This window comes from Leguminivora glycinivorella, chromosome 13 (assembly GCF_023078275.1).
Source record: "Leguminivora glycinivorella isolate SPB_JAAS2020 chromosome 13, LegGlyc_1.1, whole genome shotgun sequence".
Taxonomy (NCBI): domain Eukaryota; kingdom Metazoa; phylum Arthropoda; class Insecta; order Lepidoptera; family Tortricidae; genus Leguminivora; species Leguminivora glycinivorella.
Genome location: NC_062983.1, coordinates 14,676,840 through 14,699,860, shown reverse-complemented (window position 1 = coordinate 14,699,860; position 23,021 = coordinate 14,676,840). Strand labels below are relative to the sequence as shown.

Here is a 23,021-nt window from a genome sequence, read left to right as displayed (position 1 = left end):
AACAATCTCAATATTCCAAGCTGAATGATGGCAGTTGTTTGTCGGCAGCGGCAGGAGTGGCTGGAGTGGGAGGTGCGCGCTGGCGGGGCCAGTTCAGGAGCGGGCGCGGAGGTGAAGCGCGTGGCGGGTGTCGAGACGCTGCTGCTGGCGCTGCGCCCGTATACCAACTATACGGTACAGGCGCTGGCGTACACGGGGGCGGGGGACGGTGTGCCCGCTCACCCTGTGCACTGTACTACGCAACAAGATGGCAAGTGTCTTTTAATACTTTACAGAGGTTAATTCACGAAAGCTGGCACGCGTGGAATGAACAATACTTTCATTGTGTGACTGAATGCATTGGTATACAGTCGGATCCAACATTTTCGCGTATTGAAGCGCGTAGCGAGCGTAAGCTATCTATCTCTATCGCTCTTGCGTATTGGCGCGACGGAGCCAGACAAAATTTTTACGGCGTTTCGGTGGCGTTTCGAGTCGCAGAAATGCCATTCGGCTGCGGGGCCTGTATACAGTCTGATCCAACATTTTATTAGTGAATATGATACAGTCATAGATATTTTCATTCATTCCATTCATGCCAGCTCTTGTGAATTGCAATTGATATAGGAAGTCATCAAACAATTGACACCATTGAGCTTGGAACTTAACGGTTGCATTCAGCAAATAAACTTAAACAATCTCAATATTCCAAGCTGAATGATGGCAGTTGTTTGTCGGCAGCGGCAGAGTGGCTGGAGTGGGAGGTGCGCGCCGGCGGGGCCAGTTCAGGAGCGGGCGCGGAGGTGAAGCGCGTGGCGGGCGTCGCCGGTAGCCGAATGGCATTTCTCCGACGCGAAACGAAAACGAAACGACGCGAAAGGTAGTCTGACTCTATCGCGCCAATACGCAAGAGCGATAGAGATAAATATCTACTAGCGTTTCGTTTCGTGAGCGTTTGTGCCATTCGGCTACGCACCCAGGGTGGCTAGCCGAATGGCACAATCGCTCACGAAACGCTCACGAAACGAAGCGCTAGTAGATATCTATCTCTATCGCGCTTGCGTATTGGCGCGACAGAGCCAGCGGCGTATCGCTTTCGTTTGGCGTCGGAGAAATGCCATTCGGCTACGGGGCCTGGTGGCCTAGCGGTAAGAGCGTTCGACTTTTAATCTGGAGGTCGCGGGTTCGAACCCCGGTTCGTTCCAATGAATTTTTCGGAACTTATGTGCGAAATGTCATTTGATATTTGTCTGTCGCTTCTCGGTGAAGGAAAATATCGTGAGGAAACCGGACTTCCCAATAAGGCCTAGTTACCCTTCGGGTTGAAAGGTCAGATGGCAGTCGCTTTCGTAAAACTAGTGCCAAATCTTGAGATTAATAGTTGTCAAAGCGGACCCCAGGCTCCGATAAGCCGTGGCAAGTGCCAGGATAACGCGAGGAGGACGATGAGTCATGAAATGTAATATAAAACTGTATATAACAAAAATAAACTATCAGTCTTTAATCGTGGTTTTAAAATAATCTCTTTCTTACAGCTCCTGGACCTCCAGCAGCTGTGAAAGTCGTCGCAACGTCAGTGACTTCCTTAGCGATTAGTTGGTTGCCTCCAAGTCGCCCTAATGGACCAGTACTGTATTACACAGTGTTCTATCGTGAACTTGGCAGGTAAGCACTTACTTATGCTTCGGGGACAGCATAGAATTCAGTTTCGCTTTTTAGCAAGCGTTTGTTTGTTTTGTCAGTTTTTTAACCCCCGACGCAAAAACGACGGGGTGCTATAAGTTTGACGTGTCTGTCTGTCTGTCTGTCCGTCTGTCCGTCTGTCTGTCTGTCTGTCTGTCTGTCTGTCTGTCTGTCTGTTTGTCTGTCTGTCTGTGTGTGTGTCTGTCTGTGGCATCGTAGCTCCTGAACGGATGAACCGATTTAGATTTAGTTTTTTTTTGTCTAAAGCTGAGTTAGTCGGGAGTGTTCTTAGCCATGTTTCATGAAAATCGGTCGACTATATCGTAGTCGGGGTTTTTTTCAAAATTTTAATTTTGTGGTTAGGTTATTGAGTTGTTCAATTTGTGAATCGGAAACAATGTTGCAATTTCATTAGTATAGATTTTGTTTTTCTTGATAATAATATAATATATAATAGTAAAATGATGCGGACGTACAATAAGATAGAGAAAAATCATTTAGATCCAATTGATATATACAATTTTCTGCATCACTACTTTTAATCATGTTGAGAAACAGGCATTATACTTAGTTTTAAAAAAACTTTTAATGCCTTATATATAACAGGGACAGGCCTCCGCAAACTACAACAGTACAGGCTGAAGACAGCGATCCAACCGTGGGCTTGGGTGGCTCAGCGGAGTTGAGGTCGTTGTCAGAAGACGCCACATATGAGGCGTGGGTAGCTGCACATTCTGTAGCTGGTGAGGGCGAGCCATCAGCTCCTCAACCTGCTACTACTAGTTCTAGAGGTAAGCGTTACGAGGTTACCTTATCGCCAAATGCCTTATGGTTTTCCTTTTCAGTTCTCTTCCTAATCCTATGTCCTAGCTATCATGTTTTGGCCAGATTCAAATAGAAGTACATTTCCACTAATGTACAGAGTCTATAATACATTAAATAAAGCTGGATTCACGATAATTTGTTCCTAAGAGGGTTAATTGCAAACACCCAAAACATTTCATGGTAGGTACGATGAATGATAGTAAAATCAAACTCGTGAAAATGCTTAATTCTTCTCGTTGCAATTTATTATTTTTCACAACATAACAGTAAAAAGCTATATGGAATCATTATTTCTACTCAGCGGGAGTACGTTTGCTCTCTTTCGGCGTGTGGGCCCGAGTGCAGTGCGGCCACTCACTGCGCTTGGCTTGCGTGTGGCGAGGAGAACCGATGCCTCGCGCGCGATGGCTGCGTGGCGATCGTCCTGTTACACATGATCCGAGGACGCATCTCACGCCGCATGGACATCTCGCTATACATGGTTAGTGCAACTGTTAGTCCCGTGTTTATATCTCATATTTGTCGTAAACTTACCTAATAGTAGCTCGCATCAGCTGCAGTCTGCATCCAATCTCCAACATATACTTGTAAAACATGACGAATGACGACTCTTTTGAGGATGGTTGTAGGCTCATGGAGATCATGGACAATAATTTATGGACATTTTTGGCTCATCAATATTTTTTGAGGACAACTTAGCAGAAACTTTTTAAACTGAAATAGATATCATACACTAAAGAAAAAGCGATCAATTTTTATTCTACATATTCCATCTCTTTCATTTACAACAGAAGTGGATGCATCAACTAGCGGCAACTACACATGCTCAGCCCGTAACGCCTTCGGTTCTGAGGAAGTAACCTACAGGGTTGAGTGTGCCGTCCCTCCGGCTGCACCTGCGCTGTTTCTAGACCAAGTGGCCCACAGGGAAGCCAAGCTAACATGGCGGACCACACATCATCCTGCCGCTCCGCCACATGGCAAGTACACTCACATAACAAAAATATATTATAATACAATTTAGTCGTCAAACGCCCATCGGTTTACACTTGTACCCAGCCCCAATTTAAGCACATCAAGTCAGTTGGCGGATTACGGCAGCGGTCTGTGACTGCTCTTCTATATGTAATTGTGTTACTATTACAAACGGGTTGTAAAGCCACTTTAGCTGTCAAAAACGCTCTACACTTATTCATAAACGTTATATAAAGTCGATAAAGTTTGTTTGTCCCTTTCCGGTGTATTGGTGCGACAGAAAGGGACAAACATATACCATAGATCAAGCAAACGTATTTACTTAGCGTGTCAAATGAACTCAGTGAAATCCACTGAGTTGTCCGTCTTTAATCGCAGCTTGCAGCTTTCGGGCGTCAATTTTTGTAAGTTGAAGTCACAGATTTCGGGAGATAGGTCATGCCGGGCGATTTGTATAGAATACGCCTGTCGCAAGGTCTGCGCAACCCACACAAAGCACCAGTAATTGTAAAGATAATGCACGCACACACCTAATCCACACACACTTGTAGCTGGACGCTCCTATTGCGCAATACACGCGCATCATTTCAATGGTTGTGTACATGCGAACGATAAGCGAGCGCGATCGCGCACGCACACAACGATAAATAGCGGGAACGCCTCGCCTCGTTTCCGAGAAAAATGTCTCACTGAGTGAATCGTTTTGTACACCGTTCATTGCGGCGCAAAACACTACACTGTTTACAATATGTTCCTTGTGTAGCCGCAATGTATAATTAACGTTTTAAAGCACAAGCAAACGTAAGGTTACATGGTACAACTCGGAGTATTACGTTGAATTCGTGTTTTATGTGAAATAAAAGGAAATAAATAGTATTTACCTATGAAATGTTATCCTATCGGCTTGGAAATTATTCAGGTCACTGCGATGTTTGCAAGTTATTATTGCACACTTCGGCATTTTGGATAAAACTCGTTTTTCGTCGGTGAACAGCGCGCGTGTACACTCGATGACAGCGGACGGCGAACTGGCGGCGGTGTAGGCCCAATGGGCCTACATCTGCGACCAGGCCGCGCGCGGCTTGTCCTCTCTATAGAATTTTTTCCTCTGAGGTTGAAGTCAATCAAAACATAAAAAATGCCTCGTTAAGTGATATTCAATTGCAACAACACAAAAATTATGAACAATCAAGAGCCTGAGACATATTTAAAATTACAGGCAAGAAACAACTTCAGTACAAAATCTGACACGCTCGGCCCCTTATACAAATAGATGCACTTGTTTCTTCTATCTAAATATAGTTCTGTGGGACAAACGAACTTTCTCACCTTAATAACTTTAGAGAACGTTTATAAATAAGGGGGTTAGTGTTTGAACCGAGCCCCAATTTAAGCACGTCAAGTCACTTGGCAGATTACGGCCGACGTCTGTAACTGCTCTTCTATACGTGATTGTGTTATTATAACAAACGGATTCTAAAGAACTACTTTAGCTGTCAAAATCGCTCTACACTTAATGTTTGGACCGAGCCCCATTTTAAGCACGTCAAGTCACTTGGTGGATTACGGCCGCCGTCTGCGACGGCTCCTATACGTGATTGTGTTACTGTACAAACCGATTCCAAAGAACTACTTTAGCTGTCAAAATCGCTCTACACTTAATGTTTGGACCGAGCCCCATTTTAAGCACGTCAAGTCACTTGGCGGATTACGGCCGCCGTCTGCGACGGCTCCTATACGTGATTGTGTTACTGTGCAAACCGATTCCAAAGAACTACTTTAGCTGTCAAAATCGCTCTACACTTAATGTTTGGACCGAGCCCCAATTTAAGCACGTCAAGTCACTTGGCGGATTACGGCCGCCGTCTGCGACGGCTCCTATACGTGATTGTGTTACTATGGCAAACGGAAATTATACTGATGACTGCTCCAATTTTAGCTGTTAGTGTTCTACTTTTGAAGTCTTTAATAAGATCACGGTTTTCGAACGATTTTAGACTATTTTAAGTTTATTTAGGCACCTACAATCATGTATGGGGATGAATGTAGTTCTAGTAGATCGTACCCACCAACTTTTACTATGGGTACTCCGAAAAAAGGTTCTACTAACTAAGTATATTATAACCAATTTCAACCTTTATAGAAACAGAGTGGTTCTGATAAATAAATAAATATTAATAGGACACAGATAAGCTCATAGGTAAGCTCAAGAAGGCTCGTGCAGAACACGCTATAGGCCAGACCGTTCGTCAAAATGGTTTAATTTTAATGATTTTGTTTAATTTTAAACAAAAGTAATTTAAAGTACCTAATTCAAAAATGTTTGAGTCTTGGCACGCTGAACGATACAACTTCGATTTTACTTCTAGACGTGAACAGAATCCATTATGCTGGCCGTATCCTAGGTTGATGCTTTCCTAGGTAATGAAATTGATAGTTTACCAACAATTGATATTGCTTTGCTATCAAACTTTAATTGAATTTCCTGTTTCCAGAAAGTGGTAACTGTTTGTTTAATAAAGTTTATTATGAACTTTTGGATGCTTTTGACATGGGTTCGAATACCGATAAAGACATCTAGTTGTATTTACCTATCGATATTTTTTCCAGCCATAGGCGTTTCCTGACTGATAAATATACTGATAACACGAGTCTTCTTTTGCTGAGAGTAAGTAGTGCTTAGTCAATTATGTAAGTACGTAAAAAAACCTGACCACATCCCCTAAAACTAATATTTTTTATAATGTTTTTAACAATAACTTTACTTCTAGGTTTCACCATATGGTGGGCGCGAGTCCGCGATGACAGCGTCGACAGTCTAGAAGCTGGTTCAAGAGGAGAAGAAGAGAGAAAGCTAGAAGCGGGGGGAGAAGCGTCAAGCGTCATGCTAAGGTCCTTGTCCTGTGGGGCATCGTATTCCGTACGCGCGGTCGCGCATTCGAGAGCCGGACCTTCGCCACCGTCGGCGCCGTTGCTGGTCAAGACGAAACCACCAGGTTAGGATACTTTAACAATACATTTGTATTTGTTTTGCAGTGTTTATACTTTAGGAGCTGTTTCAAGAAGAGATAAATTTAGAAGCAGGTGGATAAGCGTCGAGCGTCATGCTCAGGTTCTTGTCCTGTGGGGCATCGTATTCCGTACGCGCGGTCGCTCATTCGAGGGCCGGGCCATCGCCACCTTCGACGCCGTTGCTGGTCAAGTCGAAACCACCAGGTTTGGATAGAGTAGATACTTTAGGAGCTGGTTCAAGAAGAGAGAACGCTAGAAGCAGGTGGAGAGGCGTCGAGCGTCAGCACCGCCGTCGGCAATCGGCACTATTGCTGACTAAGACGAAACCATGATCTTAGGAATTAGAATACCTTTATTTTCGCGAATTGATGTCCGCGTCACCGGAAAAACCCGGTTCTGCATACCCTCTGGCCGCCTAGAGGGCTATTATATAAAAAGGTTATTTCTATAAGTACTTATTTGAACCTTTTTTATGATACACCACCTGTCCTGGTAAGATTTTTAAGCTGCAAATAAAATTGCATAATAAGATAATAATAAGGCATGGATAGAATATGTAAAAACTTACATTGATGCACTCAATCTCAAATAATTCGTGTAGGTAAGTATATTTTTTTTGTAAACGTCACTAAGTATCCAACACTAAGTGGTCAACAAGTCTTGTTGATGTTGATTGAATTTACCTGAGAATAAACAAGCTTCTATTCGGATAAGACTTTAGTTAAGTGCATTCAGTTACTTAATGTCAGTGCCTAAACTTAGCCAGAAATTAACTAGACGTCTGAAAGTCTTCAACTTGGATTAACAGCTAATGTTTGCGGTCGCCAACTTTGTTGTCTAGTAATTTGTTATAATTTTCTCTGTACTTAATATTTTGATAAATAAATAATGTTTAGTTAGTAAATCAAATGGATCCCATCTAACATATTATGTACTTTAATCACAACTACCTGGGTATAACACTAAAATATTATGGCCTCTAATACAGCTGCTACTTCAATCACCCTCTCGTCTGGTTCGAACTATTATTTTATATCATAAATTCATGGTGGCTAGATTAAACAAAATATTTCAAGAGTAAGGATCGCTTCGTATCTATCAGATAATGCTGAGCATGCACGCCACCGAAATATTATCGTACGACGTTATTTGGCGGACAGCCCTCTGAAGTTTCGGCCTGACAAGAAATTAACCACTGCAAAAAGCACCATCAGTACTGAAAAATAATAAATTAACGACATTTACACACAAATAAACTGGGTGCCTAGACACGCGCTTGCGTTTTGATATCGAAACGCTTTTTGTCTCTCTATATCACCCTTTCATACTAGTGCGACAGTAATAGTTGCGTTTCGTTCGCTGCGAAACGTAAGCGGCTCCGCTGACCCGCACCGTAACTTTTTTATAAATGAATTGAACTGATTGAAGAACCTCTTAAAACGATGCTGTTTCTTTTCTTTAGTGTTAGTATGGGAAGGAGGGGGAGACAGGCGCGACCAAGAGGAAGGTGCCGAAGCGGCTATATGGAGCAACAGCAGTGCCCTCGCCTTGGATGCAAGGAGGGCTGTGCGATGTAACGCGCGCCTAGTCAGACTGCAATGGCGGCGCGCTGATGCTGGTGCTGCCTTATGGACTGATGCTGATCTTACGTCACTACATCATCATAGAGAGGTGAGTAACTATGACATATACGCGTAGAATCACAGAGATGTGAGTAAATATAACAGACAAGCGTAGTAATAGCAGTGCTCTCGCATTAGATGCTAGCTAGAAGAGTCATGCGGTTTAATCCTTGTCTAGTCAGACGGTTAATAGGTGTAATATGTTATTCATTGGTATTCTTGCTTAAATGTTATGGCAGGTGGTAATCGGTGGTCTGACAGCGGGCGCGTGGTACGCTCTCCGGCTGTGGACTTCCACGGAGTCGTCGAGACACCAAGCCATAATCTACGCTGCTACCACTACACATGCTGGAGGTACTTGCGCATCATAATCATAATCATAATCATAATATTTATTAATAATACAAATTACAAGTCACATAATTTTATACAGCAGGTACATAAAGATTAAGATCCTTCTACGACATATGGTAGGTTATTTTATTAATATCTTAATATCCTAGGTTTTTCATTAAAGAACTATTTGTGGTCATAGACATCACTATGGTATCCTATCTATACTACAGTTCAAGGTAACAAACCAGAATCACTTTGCATAGCTCAAAAGTTGCGCTACTGTCCGTTAAGTGCCGACTACGGAAATAACCCACGATTGTCCACACTGATCAAGGGGAAATCGTTGCCTGTACCAAACTATAATGTTGACAGACATTTTCATGCTAAAACCACACCTCGGACACTGGCGATCAAATATATGAAAGAGGCGCGTTCCTAGCACACATTCTAAGCTCGTGTAGGTGAACGCGTACCATGCTTGTATGAGTGAGATATGACAGGTCGATTGTTCGCGTTTTTGACAGGCGGTAACTGTCAGGTAACCGAGACGGGGTGGGCGGCACCTTCAGAGGGGAGTGGCCATACTGTACGATTGTACTCTTTATTAAGTATACTGTGCTAAAACTAAAGGAGATATTTTGAAATAGGTAATTTTTTTTGTTACATGTTGTTAGCAGTTTAAAATTTTAAAAAACCGGCCAAGAGCATGTCGAGCCACGCTCAGTGAAGGGTTCCGTAGTTTCCCGTATTTTTCTCAAAAACTATTCAACGTATCAAGTTCAAAACAATTTTCCTAGAAAGTCTTTATAAAGTTCTACTTTTGTGATTTTTTTTCTCATATTTTTCAACTTATGGTTCAAAGTTAGAGGGGGGGGGCTCATTTTTCCGTAGTCAACTAGGAACCCTTATAGTTTCGCCATGTCTGTCCGTCCGTCCGTCCGTCCGCGGATAATCTCGGTAACCGTTAGCACTAGAAAGCTGAAATTTGGTACCAATATGTATATCAATAACGCCAACAAAGTGCAAAAATATAAAATTAATAAAAATGTTTTATTAGGGTACCCCCCCTACATGTAAAATGGGGGACTGATATTTTTTTTCATTCCAACCCCAACGTGTGATATATTTTTGGATAGGTATTTAAAAATGAATAAGGGTTTACTAAGATCGTTTGTTGATAATATTAATGTTTTCGGAAATAGTCGCTCCTAAAGGAAAAAAAAGTGCGTCCCCCCCCTCTAACTTTTGAACCATATGTTTAAAAAATATGAAAAAAATCACAAGAGTAGAACTTTATAAAGACTTTCTAGGAAAATTGTTTTGAACTTGATAGGTTCAGTAGTTTTTAAGAAAAATACGGAAAACTACGGAAGCCTACACTGAGCGTGGCCCGACACGCTCTTGGCCGGTTTTTTTCTACTTTGGGATCAATTATTTCCGAAATTATGAGAATTATCACAATATGATTTTATTAAACCCCTATTCATTCATTTTAAAATACCTTTTTCTACTTGTCAACTGTAATCTGTCAATTAGGACACCACAGACTAAACTATAAGTGCTAACTTTTCAGTGTTGGATACTCTATGGCAGTTCCGACTCAATTATAATAAGCTCATTATAGTTGGAATTAGTTAACTGTAATAATTTCAAAAATAGAATTTCATACAATTTCTATACTAATTTGCGATACCTGGCAAATTTTCCTGCATCTGAAACACATTTTTTTTTATCTGTCGCGTTATCGGCCAATCAGAGACGGTTATTACAAACAATTGGTTGCTAGGTAATTCGATGTTAATACAACGGTGAACGACTCTATTAACATTAATTTTAACTTGCATGAATTAATATATATTTCCGTCCATTGATGATGAAGATGATGACTCGTAGAAAAAGTATTGTATACAATAGTGATATAATTAAGCTTTTCACTCTCGTACCGTACTATTAGGCCACTCAGCAAGCTTCGTGGCCTAAACATGGTACTCGACTGAAAATCTTTGTATTATATCACGATTGTATAAAATACTAATCCATAACAATATATCACACGTTAGGGTTGAAAAGAAAAAAAACCACTCCCCACTTTACGTGTGGGGGGGGTACCCTAATAAAAAAAAATTCCCCTCACTAGCTCGGAAACACGTGTTTTGTCCTTTAATACCAGCGGGTAAAAACGCATTTTATCCACTAGTGGATAAAGTAATTTGACCTTGAATATAGTCATTTTTACTGCTTTAAAATTGATAAAAATGAGTGAATCTAGTGATGACTATATCTAGTGATGACTATGTTTTACCACCTGTGGAACTACTGAAAGCAGTGATAACCGCGTTTTTTTGCGTTTTACTTTCCTCGCTATAGTGAGGGGAAAAGTTTTGTGTTACACTCGGGTGCAAACGTATTTTACTTCTCGTGTGTTAAAAAACTCGCAAGTTCAGGATTCTATTCTCGAACCACTCGCTTCGCTCGTGGTTCAACTATAGAATCCTTTCACTTGCTCGTTTTTCAATTCCACACTCGGCGTTAAAATACAACTTTGCACCCTTGTATAACAAATAACTATTTTTCCACTTTTTATTTTACCACTTTGTCGGCAGGATTGATATACATATTGGTACCAAATTTCACCTTTCTAGTGCTAACGGTCACTGAGATTATCCGCGGATGGACGGACGGATAGTTGACTACGGAACCCTAAAAAACGAGGTTAAAAGAATATTCCCGAAATTATTTATTGCCCTATTTTTGTGACCCTGTTAAAATCGGCCCCTATCCATGTCAGATTGATATTATCTCGGGCATCTAAAGTCATATTGGCAGACACCCAATTTGTGAAGTCGGGTGTCGTCTACGATATCAATATTTTGGCAATCAAATTTAGTTACAAGATTGCCTAAGTACAAGAACTTAATGTAAATGAATAATTATGATACAGGAACCATACAAGAACCAATTTTTAAAATACCACCAATCGCCTTTGTGTATTTCATTCAAAAGTATGAATTCTACTAACAGAGTTGAAAATGAGTGGTCAATGTCACTAGGTTCCCAATTTCTATCGATCGTATTTGAGAAATTATAACTCGAAGTCTTCCACAGCTTTTCGAGTGACGAAATTGGCTCCTAGATGTTATATATATCAAAAAAAAAATATTTCAGTAAAAATAATACATATTTAGAATTAGTTTTACAGCACTATTTCCAGAATTATTACGTGCATACTGTCCCATCTAAGTTTGTAAGTACGTTGTTTAGAGATTAAATTCAAGTTGATCACACATAATCGTCGATCGAAACGCAGTCTGGCCCTGTCGCGCTAATACGAAGAGCGATAGAGATAGCTAGCTACGTTAACGATATTATAGTAAGCGTTTGTGCATTTAGTTTAGCTCAAAGTTTTCGCCCTACTCGCGGCACATTCCCGATTGTTATGACACCGTCCTGCCCGGGCGGTTCAAAGTTGCAAGTTGCTATGAAGTTATATTGTTCAGTTCAAAGCTGTTACTTGGAGTTCGATTCTAGTTTTGTTATTGTTTTGAATTGGTTTTGAGATGACTTTACAAGTGTAGGTTTGTAGTGTATGGGCAAAATACATCTGCGAATGGCCTGGTCATGACCCTTAAAATAATGTGTACTTAGATACAAATAATAAATGCATAGGCCAGGCAGTTAAATAACTAATACGTTTTTGGTGTATATCTGGATCTACTTGTAAATATTTATTCATATTCATATTCATATTCATTTATTTCGTAAATGCACAGAATGCACGTTTATGTGTAGTAATAAGGTGATATAGGCACATGGTTACGTTAGCGACTGGTCTGCTTAAACTCGTTTGCATTGCCTTCGATGGTATCAAGTAAGCGAGATGAATTATTCGATCGAATTCACACAGTCACTGGCGTAAACGTCAGATTGTCAACTCTTGGTAAGCGTAATACTGACGTAAACATATTGATTTCATTAATTTTACGACCGAGACCGATACGTGATGCCGTATGTTAATCTAGAAATAATCAATTATAAGGTGACCGCGGTTATCAGCGCGTCGTGTAGGTACTTACACGGGTGGTTTAGGAAAACATACCAGTTTATGAAAGTACTGTTTTGGTTAAAATCCTACTCGTGTTTGAACAATGGAGATCAATTTTATGTTGGATTCGGTAACATATTTATGTATATAGTTTGTTTAACCCTCGCGTCTTCAATTCAGCGACGCTTAAGATTCCACGCACAAAGGATTAAACAACTTGGTCCACTAGTGAAACATTTAATTTTGATGGAAGGACTTTACGCCGTGGCTTAACATAGTCGCGCGACGATTTCAAACCTTATCGATATGAAGGACGATGCGATGAGCGTTCGCCCACGCAAGACACGGCGTGATTACAAGACCACTTTCTTTTCTCAGAACGTCTTCGGCGACCAGTGGCTTTCCAATCGGAAGGCAGCTCAATAGGAAATGTTGGAAGCAATGCCGAGGCCGAACGAGTTCTTGGTGCAGTATCGCTGGCATTTGCTGCACTGGCTGCTGTGGCTGTTACTGCTTTGATACTTGTCCTACTGGCGAAGCGAAGGTAAGGCTTACTAAACCTAAGTATACTCGTAACTACTACTATGAGGGCTACCTACTATGAGGAAGTTCAATAGAGACCGTTGGAAGTATCGCCGAGGCCAAGCGAGTGCTTGGTGTAGGTGCAGACTCGCTGGCATTTGCTGCACTTGCTGCGATTGCTTTTTGATACTCGTCCTACTGGCGAAGCGTAAGGCTTACTAAACCTAACTATGTGGCACCTTAGTAGGGGGGTCATTGAGAGCAAAGCAAAAGGTACTCGGAGGTCCGGCTTTGATACTTGTACTACTGGCGAAGCGAAGGTAAGCCTACAATTAAGTTCTTCTCGTATCGAGGAAGCCCAGAAAGCAGCGGTGCTGACAGTCCTGACCGTGGCGCTTCTCAGGCCAGATTCAGAACAGGAGTTTGAGCACGAGGTTCGTGCCAAGAAGTGCAATGGTTTCCGTTGCTGTGTCGCCAAGTCCATACTGGTAGATGACGAAGTATAGTACCTATAGGTGATATTCGCAGTATTAGTCGCAGGCAGTCAAAATTTTCTTTTAACTTTAATGGACTGAAATTTTACTACCTCCTTAAAATCACCGACCTAGTTAAACCCAGCAGATACGATTCAACTTCTAACCAGGCCCCGTAGCCGAATGGCATTTCTCCGACGCCAAACGAAAACGAAACGTAGTCCGGCTCTGTCGCGCCAACGCAAGCGCGATAGAGATAGATATCTACTAGCGCTTCGTTTCGTGAGCGTTTCGCGAGCGATTGTGCCATTCGGCTAGCCACCCAGCTTGCATCCATTTGTGCCCCGAATGCAATGCCGGCTGTAACCGGAATAATAGCTCGTTTGACGTTTATATCAGACGGCAGTTGGATACGCTTGAACAATACAGTGTAGTCATGTTGATGTAGCTTAAAGCTTAACGGCCCAGCCACGACATTGGTCTAAACGCGACAGCGGTGAGCGGCAGCTACACGTGCGAATGAAAAGTCCCATCGCTGTGTCTCGCCCCATTGTATGGCCGCCGCTCACCGCTGTCGCGCTTAGACCAATGTCGTGGCTGGGCCGTAAGGCCAAGGCTATCGGCGATAAAAACAAAAGTTGCTCCTGTGTAAATAAAAGAGACGCGATGATAGCGCGAATAAAATAAATAAATAAATATTATAGGACATTCTTACACAGATTGACTGAGGCCCACGGTAAGCTCAAGAAGGCTTGTGTTGTGGGTACTCAGACAACGATATATATAATATATAAATACATAAAAAAATCCATGACTAAGGAACAAATATCTGTGTTCATCACACAAATAAATGCCCTTACCGGGATTCGAACCCGGGACCGCGGCGCAGCAGGCAGGGTCACTACCGACTGAGCTAGACCGGTCGTCAATGACCTATAAATCGATCGCTCTCTATTTTATTTACACGGGAGCAACTATCTTTTGTCCGATCCTCTCGCCGATAGTTCATAGCTTACTCGCGCGCTTTTGGTGGGACCAGTGCCTAAGTCAGATCAAAGACTACCGGCTTTGTTTAATTTGCAACCTGAATAATCGTTTTTGTCGGATTTACAAAGCATTAAATTGAGGATAAATCGCTATTAAGGGTATTGTCGAAATACAATTAATGGCCAAAAATTTAACGATCGAAAAAAAGGTAAGATGGGGTAAGGTGGGAAACACTATGGCAATACTTAATGTAGGTACTATTAACACTTGTAGGGAAATATACCTCTATAGTTCCTCATCCCCCATGTGAAAAAAACTATTTTACCCCAGCTGATCTTATTCCGATTTTCTTTCACTTCGACCGACACCCTCATATATATATCGTCATATCACGTAAGAACAAATTTGGTCCTCTTTTTCCGAGTGAAAGTTTAGAAAAAAATAATATTAAATGTAACAAAGTTACATTAAAAAGAGTAAATGTCAGTTGAACTGTGCTCGAATTTGATTAATGGTCGTTTAAAAAACGTAGCCATTTTGAAAGTACTCTTCAGGTACAAATCTCTGAAAAGGTGCATGCGCCACCTACACTGCTACAACGGAAATGAAACTCGCAAAAGGCAACACGTCATACCAGAGACAAGAATAAAATATAGACAAGAAAGACAGGTGATCTATGTTACGCCGGCAAGAGGAAAAACAGCACTAAGTAACTATGTGCAATTTAGATAAAAATATAAAGGGTACGGTTTGAAAGTAGGTATTAGTAGATATCTTTATCTGATAAATATATAACACACGTAATGCTGAGTGGAGATCATCCTCACATTTTTATTGCTACTTTTTACTTTGTATTTGCCCCGTGTGCTATTTATATTAATATGTTGCCCGAATAAATGATTTTTATTCTATTCTAATATTTACTTAGAAACTACACTGCGTGGCATTATGTTACTATCACTGTGACTTTATCATGGTGCGTTAACTGAGACTACTAAAATTTAAAAAGTAGTTCTGTATTGTATAACCTCATTTTTCAATGAAGACTAAATTGACGACTTGATTAGGCAGATAACATCGTTATAATGAGTAATGACGTTATTCGGGGATGAACTCTCAACGAACCGTTGATCATTTAATCTTAACCATGTTTCGGCTTTCACTTTTTTAGAAACAAACTTTAACAGAAGTTAAACGAAACGTTTTGAATGTAGGGATGTCTTTATTATTACCTCGTCTTTCGCTACACTACGCTAGTGAGCGCAGGCATTTGCATCCAGTAAAGCGCAAATGAACGCTGGCTCTGTTTTCATTTGTTTTGTTCGCGCTACATTTTACATGAAAAAAGCTAGTTTATTGAACGCGTTCACTAACGAAGTTAGCTTTTAAATTTTACCAGTGGATTTGCTTCTTCGGGACAAAAGTCAAAAATGGTCTTTTGTCTTGTATAATAACTTTCTTTGTCCCTTTTCCTAATTAGCTTTTGTTGGATTTCAAAGGTTCTTAGTTGAATTTAGTAGGACTGTCTTATTTTTAGGTTTGGGACCTGTCTTATTGAAACCAAAAAACAGTGACAGTCATATTTATTGGTGCTTTGGTAAGAAAGGGTGTTTTTTTAGCAATCGACAATAAAAGCCTAAGTATTAAGCGACACCGTTAACATGAAATAGCTTAATACACTTGTCCTTTTTTTTTTTTTTTTTTTTTTTTTTTTTTTTGTCGGAGTGGGGAATGCGTTTACGCACCGTCCCCCCGACCACGGGAAGGCCTTAATGGGGGGGTGTGTGGGACTCCCACTTTCGGCCCCCTCTCCTATTGAGAGGGAGGGAAGCGGACTACCCACTAAACCCCACTCCGGCGTTTCGCCCCCTGTGCCGTTCATGAAGGTGCCACGGGATCATCGGATTTCCTCTTTCCACCGTGGCGCCCTCCGGCAGCCCCGGCTAAGTGCCAGGGCACCCGCGCAAGGAAGGGAGGGAGAAACGCTTGATCCCTCCCCCTACGTCGCTAGTGAGGCCTTTTGTGCAATGCGGGTCCCGTACCCGCCGGCCCCTCTAAGGGTCTTGGCGTACGAACGCTCGTCGCCTTCGCCCTTGCCGTCTGCGTCTGAGAGGCAGCGCGTCAGCCGCCGCTTCGCGCTCCCTCTCCGCCGCCTCCTTCTGTGACATGACATGTTCGCAGAAGGAGGCCATCGCATTCCATTTCCTCTCGCTGCTCAGCATCGCCGCTATGACGCTGTGCAGCGAGAGGTCTACCACCTCTATGGCTGCGACCAAGGCAGCCCTTTCTTCGGCCCAGCGATTACACTCTTGAAGAGTGTGCTGGGCCGTATCATCGTCCGCACCACAGTCCAGGCACTGGGTGCTCGGCTCCCTCCCGATGCGGTGCAGGTAGTGGCCGAAGCAACCATGCCCGGACACCACCTGAGTCACCCTGTAGGTAAGGACCCCCTCCTTCTGTCCAACCATTCCTCCATTACCGGGAGGATGGCCCCTATGGTTCGGATGCCATAGTGGCCATTCTCCAGAGTGTCCCTCCACTGTTGGCGCAGGTGCTCCTTAGCTGCCCGCGCCACTCTTTCGTCTTCCTCGGGGTCCGGCGGCTCTCCCCGGGTTCTCGCATCCACCTTTCGCTGGTACCTCTCGGCTAGGACCACCGCGTCCAGCTCCCAGGGAGGTGTGCCGGCGAGGAGGCACGCCGCGGCGTGGGAAGTGGTGCGGTAAGCCCTTACCGTCCTTTGGGCTACCACCCTCTGGGGCCGACGGATCAAGGCCTTGGTACGTTCCGTCAGTCGTCCTGCCCAGATTGGCGCTCCGTAGAGCGCCATGCTCCGGACGACACCCGCAAACAGCCGCCTGCAGGGAGCATTCGGCCCCCCCAAGTTAGGCAGCACCCCCCCCCGCCCCGTGCCCCGTGCTATTTGTATTAATATGTTGCCCGAATAAATGATTTTTATTCTATTCTAATATTTACTTAGAAACTACACTGCGTGGCATTATGTTACTATCACTGTGACTTTATCATGGTGCGTTAACTGAGACTACTAACTAAAATTTAAAAAGTAGTTCTGTATTGTATAACCTCATTTTTCAATGAAGACTAAATTGACGACTTGATTAGGCAGATAACATCGTTATAATGAGTAATGACGTTATTCGGGGATGAACTCTCAACGAACCGTTGATCATTTAATCTTAACCATGTTTCGGCTTTCACTTTTTTAGAAACAAACTTTAACAGAAGTTAAACGAAACGTTTTGAATGTAGGGATGTCTTTATTATTACCTCGTCTTTCGCTACACTACGCTAGTGAGCGCAGGCATTTGCATCCAGTAAAGCGCAAATGAACGCTGGCTCTGTTTTCATTTGTTTTGTTCGCGCTACATTTTACATGAAAAAAGCTAGTGTATTGAACGCGTTCACTAACGAAGTTAGCTTTTAAATTTTACCAGTGGATTTGCTTCTTCGGGACAAAAGTCAAAAATGGTCTTTTGTCTTGTATAATAACTTTCTTTGTCCCTTTTCCTAATTAGCTTTTGTTGGATTTCAAAGGTTCTTAGTTGAATTTAGTAGGACTGTCTTATTTTTAGGTTTGGGACCTGTCTTATTGAAACCAAAAAACAGTGACAGTCATATTTATTGGTGCTTTGGTAAGAAAGGGTGTTTTTTTAGCAATCGACAATAAAAGCCTAAGTATTAAGCGACACCGTTAACATGAAATAGCTTAATACACTTGTCCTGCCCAAAAGTGACTGCAATTTGTATTCCTATTTGGGGCCTATTGCATAACAATTTACAACTTGTATTACAAATGGAACTCTTTCTTATAAAAGGAATTGGATGATGGAGACTATCGCTTGTAATACGAGTTGTAAAGTGTTATGCAATAGGCCCAGGGGGGGGTCATGATCCCCATGCCCCCCCCCCCCTGGATCCGCGCATGCCCCTGGAGATATTTTTCTTATTTCTTTCGTCTGTGCAGTACGCTATGGCCATGCGGCGGGGCAGTGGACGAAGAAACACGTCGCTGCAGCCACTCTGTTGCCAGCACCGACAAATCAGTGTGTCCTGAACAGCAGAACATGCGTAACTGCCAACACGACTACAAGCACGACAAGCTATCTCCAGCTTCAGGTATGTATGTTTAGCTATGAGGAGTTGGGCTGCTGCCACATCGTGACTGACAAGTCAGTTTACACTGAGATCAGTTACCTAACTGTCACTGGGATCAGGCATGTCTGTGGAGCTTTAAGGAGGTTTAACGAATAAACACGCCAGCACTGACAAGTCAGTGTGTCCTGAACAACAGAACATGCATAACTGCCAACACGACTACAAGCACGACAAGCTGTCACCAGCTTCAGGTATGTCCGTATAGCTACGAGGAGTTGGGCTGCTGCCACACCGTGACTGACAAGTTAATTTACACTGAGATCAGTTACCTAACTGTCACTGGGATCAGGTATGTCTGTGGAGCTATGAGGAGGTTTCACGAAGAAACACGCCGCTGCAGCTACTCTGCCGCCAGCACTGACAAATCAGTGTGTCCTGAACAACAGAACATGCGTAACTGCCAACACGACTACAAGCATGACAAGCTATCTCCAGCTTCAGGTATGTATGTATAGCTACGAGGAGTTGGGCTGCTGTCACACCGTGACTGACAAGTCAGTTTACACTGAGATCAGTTACCTAACTGTCACTGGGACCAGGCATATCTGTGGAGCTTTAAGGAGGTTTAATGAAGAAACACGCCAGCACTGACAAATCAGTGTGTCCTGAACAGCAAAACATGCGTAACTGCCAACACGACTACAAGCACGACAAGCTATCACCAGCTTCAGGTATGTATGTGTAGCTATTAGGAGTTGAGCCGCTTCCACTCTGTGAGCGGAACGCATGTAACCGCCAACACAGTAAGCTGTCTCCAGTTTCAAATATGTCTTTGTAGCTATGAATATAATGAGTAGCAGTAGATAGAGAAACACACGGGCTGCCCCCACTCAGTCGCCAGCACTGAAAAATCGGTGTGTTTTGAGCAGCAGAACATTCGACTGGTGGCCCCAGCTTCAGGTTCGTAATAATGAGTCTGAATAACCTTTTTTAGGTACCGTCTTCTGATCCAAACTATCCTCCAAATAAGAAACCCACTGACTATAGATTTGCCGAATGGTATCGGCCTGTGGGAAATAAAAATTGACAGAGCCAAGAAATTTACTGGCCGTTATCGTAAGTAAGCTGCTAGTCAGTGGGCTCCTTTATTACATACATTATATCTACTTAAATTTTACACTTAATCTACATTTTGCTTACACAGATGTATACGAGATAAGTCCATACGCGACATTCGCCGTGGGAGGCGAAACAGCAGCGACGCTGGACCACACATTACAGTTCCGGACCTTCGGCCATCGTGATAACGATGCACCTCCTCACAGGCCTTGTAGGAAATACCCGCAGAGGCATCGGGAGAGGGCTGAGGGTAAAACTTATGGTAAGTGTACTCAAGTTAATCCTTATCAAAAAAATTTCGCAGTCCTAGGTCATGGGACTTGCTACTTGGACATGGGGCCTCACACTATGCTGAAACAGAAGCAAAAACGCCCAATGTGATAAAGATGCATGCATCAGATCATGAAAAATCTGCAGAAGCATCGTGAGCTTCGAAAAGTAAACCAAATAGTAGGGACGGTACTCTCACTGTCAACACATTTTCTACCATATGAGAGAAGAACACCAAGTTTAATTTTTGTCTTCTGTACCTACATGTTTGCAGACTATTCTTCAAACACGACATAACATCACATTGGTTGTCCTTTTCAACGCTTTACTAATTCACTTTAGCATTTGTACCAGGTGTTCCGTCCACTAATACATATATGCCAGTGTGAGTCTCAACTCTCAAGGTTCATTGAGTGGTTTATGTGCCTACCCTCCTATTTATTCTAAATAGAACTATCCCATGTCGAACAGTCGAGAAGCACCACTCGGACTGCGAGCTGCAGCAGCTCAGCCGTTACGAGAAGGTGCGCCCGCGACACTGCACCGGCACTTCCTACTGCGTGCCCCTGGCTCACCATGGTAATTATACACGTACCTATATTTTATTTTTTAATTTTACCTGGACAATTTTCATTGACTCGATTCGCATTTTGTATGTCCGGATGTTGTCTGTATCCTCGTAAATCCGTTTACACATTATCCGATCCGATATCGGATGTTAGAAGGATTTCAATGGAAAAAATCCAGGATGGCGCCTGTAATGTATGGGATATCGGTCCGACATCCGATATCGAATCGGATGATGTGAAAACGCACTAAGACCCAATGTATATTACAATGTAGTTATTGCAATCTAAATTGAACTTTTAAAGAACCAAATAACTGCATTTCTTTTACTTGATTGGTTTTTGAATCAAACGAAATTCTTACCAATGTAATTTTGGAACAAGGTTCAAATTTACAATAGGAAAAGTAACTATGGCGGGTCTTACGAAGCTATATTGTCTTTTGTCTAGAATGTGGAAATTGCCATAAAAGCCTTAAGCGCCAATAGCGTATATGGCGCTTAAGACCATCGTGACTTGTCTGTGATAGTGATTTCAATAGCTAAGTTTTTTTTCACTTTTGCGTTTTTTAAGCCTATCGTGAAGCCTTTTTGTCTCTCTAGTTTTAAAAATTGTATTTTAAATATACTTAGGCATTTATATTTTATTTTTACTCAAAATCACAAGGCATTTATTTGGACCATTAGGTAGGTTAGGGTTTAGGTTATTAAAGAGAATAGGCGAGACGACTAAAAAAACTAATTAGTCCGTCAATTAGATTATCAAAGAATATTAGACCCTTATTTTTTCTTTTTTCTCGTAAACGAAAAATGACGACGGTACAGTGCGTTGAACGTCACGCCTAGGTACAATTTTTACTTAGAAGTGACGCCACAAGCCCCCACTCCGGAACTTTGATGCTCTATATCTTTGTATTTTTTCATTAATTAGAAAAAGCGAAAAATATGTGTTCAGTATTTTTGGACGATCTAACTGACGGACTAAACTGAATGCTATGTTTTTATGTAGTCGTCATCCCTTGTACTTAATACAAACAAAAATATTTAAACTCTGTATGTCAATGATGGCGCTGACATCCGTGACATGAATAATAACAATAATCAATTATGCTATCGGATCTCCGATATTTTATTAATGATATGCGATATTATTTGTACCTACCGTCATTTTATGCATTAAAAGTTTGTCGCGTTGAATACGCTTCGCACTAAGAATAGTTCTGACCAAAATTATTTTATCCAACTTATGAACACTAGTTTGAAAGGTTTCTTACAAATACAATTTCACTCAGAATTTTTCACTTGATCCAATACAATTCTATATTTTTAACCCCCGACGCAAAAACGACGGGGTGTTATAAGTTTGACCTGTCTGTCTGTGTGTTTGTCTGTCTGTCTGTCTGTGTGTGTGTCCGTCTGTGGCATCGTAGCTCCCGAGTGGATGAACCGATTTAGATTTAGTTTTTTTGTCTGAAAGCTGAGTTAGTCGGGAGTGTTCTTAGCCATGTTTCATGAAAATCGGTCTACTATGTCGCGGTCGGGGGTTTTTCGAAATTTTAATTTTGTGGTTAGGTCTATCAGATTTTTTTCACCTGACCCTTTAGCACAACTTGCCTTGTCGCGCGCGAGTTCATACATCAAGCGCGACTTCAAGTATGGACTCGCGCGCAACAAGGTAAGTTGCGCTAGAGGGGCGGATCCTCTGAGAAACAATTTTGGTTTAATTTTATTGGTGACATCTTTTCTTTCTATGAGGTTAGGTGTTAAAAGGAACATATTAAATTTTATTCTACCTGCACGTTATATGAGATTTATGAGAAATCCCTCCCTCTCCTTGAATATGTTTTTCTAACGTTTCCTTACGTAAGTATTTTCAGTTTATTTCATGCGTTACTTTTATATTAAATGTTATCATGTATGTAGTTTGTTTTAAATGTTTAAGTAAAGTCGCCGTCAATAGAATTTGTGAACAATGTAAACAAACCTTGTTGTCAAAATGTCTTTCATTTCCATTCTAACTCATCAGATACTGGCTAAATCCATGTGTTATTTAATCAATTCATATCACATTATGATCCTACAACCTTTAAAATAATAAAATTGTGCTAGAATATTGATATTGTACAGAATGGTTTGTTTACATTGTTGACAATTTCTATTGACGGCGATTTTAAGTCTATTTTTCCTACAGATGTTTCTCTTATCCCAGTGTTCCTCTAACCTTGTCTTTAGGAGGCAGCGGTGGCGGAGGCGGAAGCGGCGGCGGTTTCTCAGAAGTATACGCTGGCGACTCCAGCGCCGAATCCGGTCCTGGATCTCTGTCCCCGCGCACGCATCACGAGCATAGCTAGCGTGAAGGAAGACAATCATGCATATCGCAGAAACAAATAAAATAACACATAGAAACACCTAACATTTCAAAGATATACACACTTGGGCAGCTTTGGAGTTTTCTTTGGATTTTCAGAAATGTATAATGACGCTGAATCCGGACCTGG

General features: G+C 42.0%; 1 protein-coding gene across 1 annotated transcript in view; it reads left to right on the top strand.

The window, feature by feature from the left end:
* LOC125232774 (Down syndrome cell adhesion molecule-like protein 1 homolog) overlaps positions 1-23,018 on the top strand; it is a 161,252-nt gene extending 138,234 nt beyond the window's left edge. Inside the window, exons 28-39 of the mRNA XM_048138556.1 lie at positions 1,515-1,644; positions 2,269-2,453; positions 2,789-2,968; positions 3,279-3,467; positions 6,234-6,458; positions 7,937-8,145; positions 8,336-8,450; positions 13,244-13,316; positions 18,439-18,590; positions 19,774-19,950; positions 20,430-20,537; positions 22,756-23,018. Of these exons, the coding sequence (XP_047994513.1) occupies positions 1,515-1,644; positions 2,269-2,453; positions 2,789-2,968; positions 3,279-3,467; positions 6,234-6,458; positions 7,937-8,145; positions 8,336-8,450; positions 13,244-13,316; positions 18,439-18,590; positions 19,774-19,950; positions 20,430-20,537; positions 22,756-22,874 (1,862 nt within the window). The 3' untranslated portion in view covers positions 22,875-23,018. The remainder of the gene's footprint in view (positions 1-1,514; positions 1,645-2,268; positions 2,454-2,788; positions 2,969-3,278; positions 3,468-6,233; positions 6,459-7,936; positions 8,146-8,335; positions 8,451-13,243; positions 13,317-18,438; positions 18,591-19,773; positions 19,951-20,429; positions 20,538-22,755) is intronic.
* The last annotated feature ends 3 nt before the right edge of the window (positions 23,019-23,021 follow it).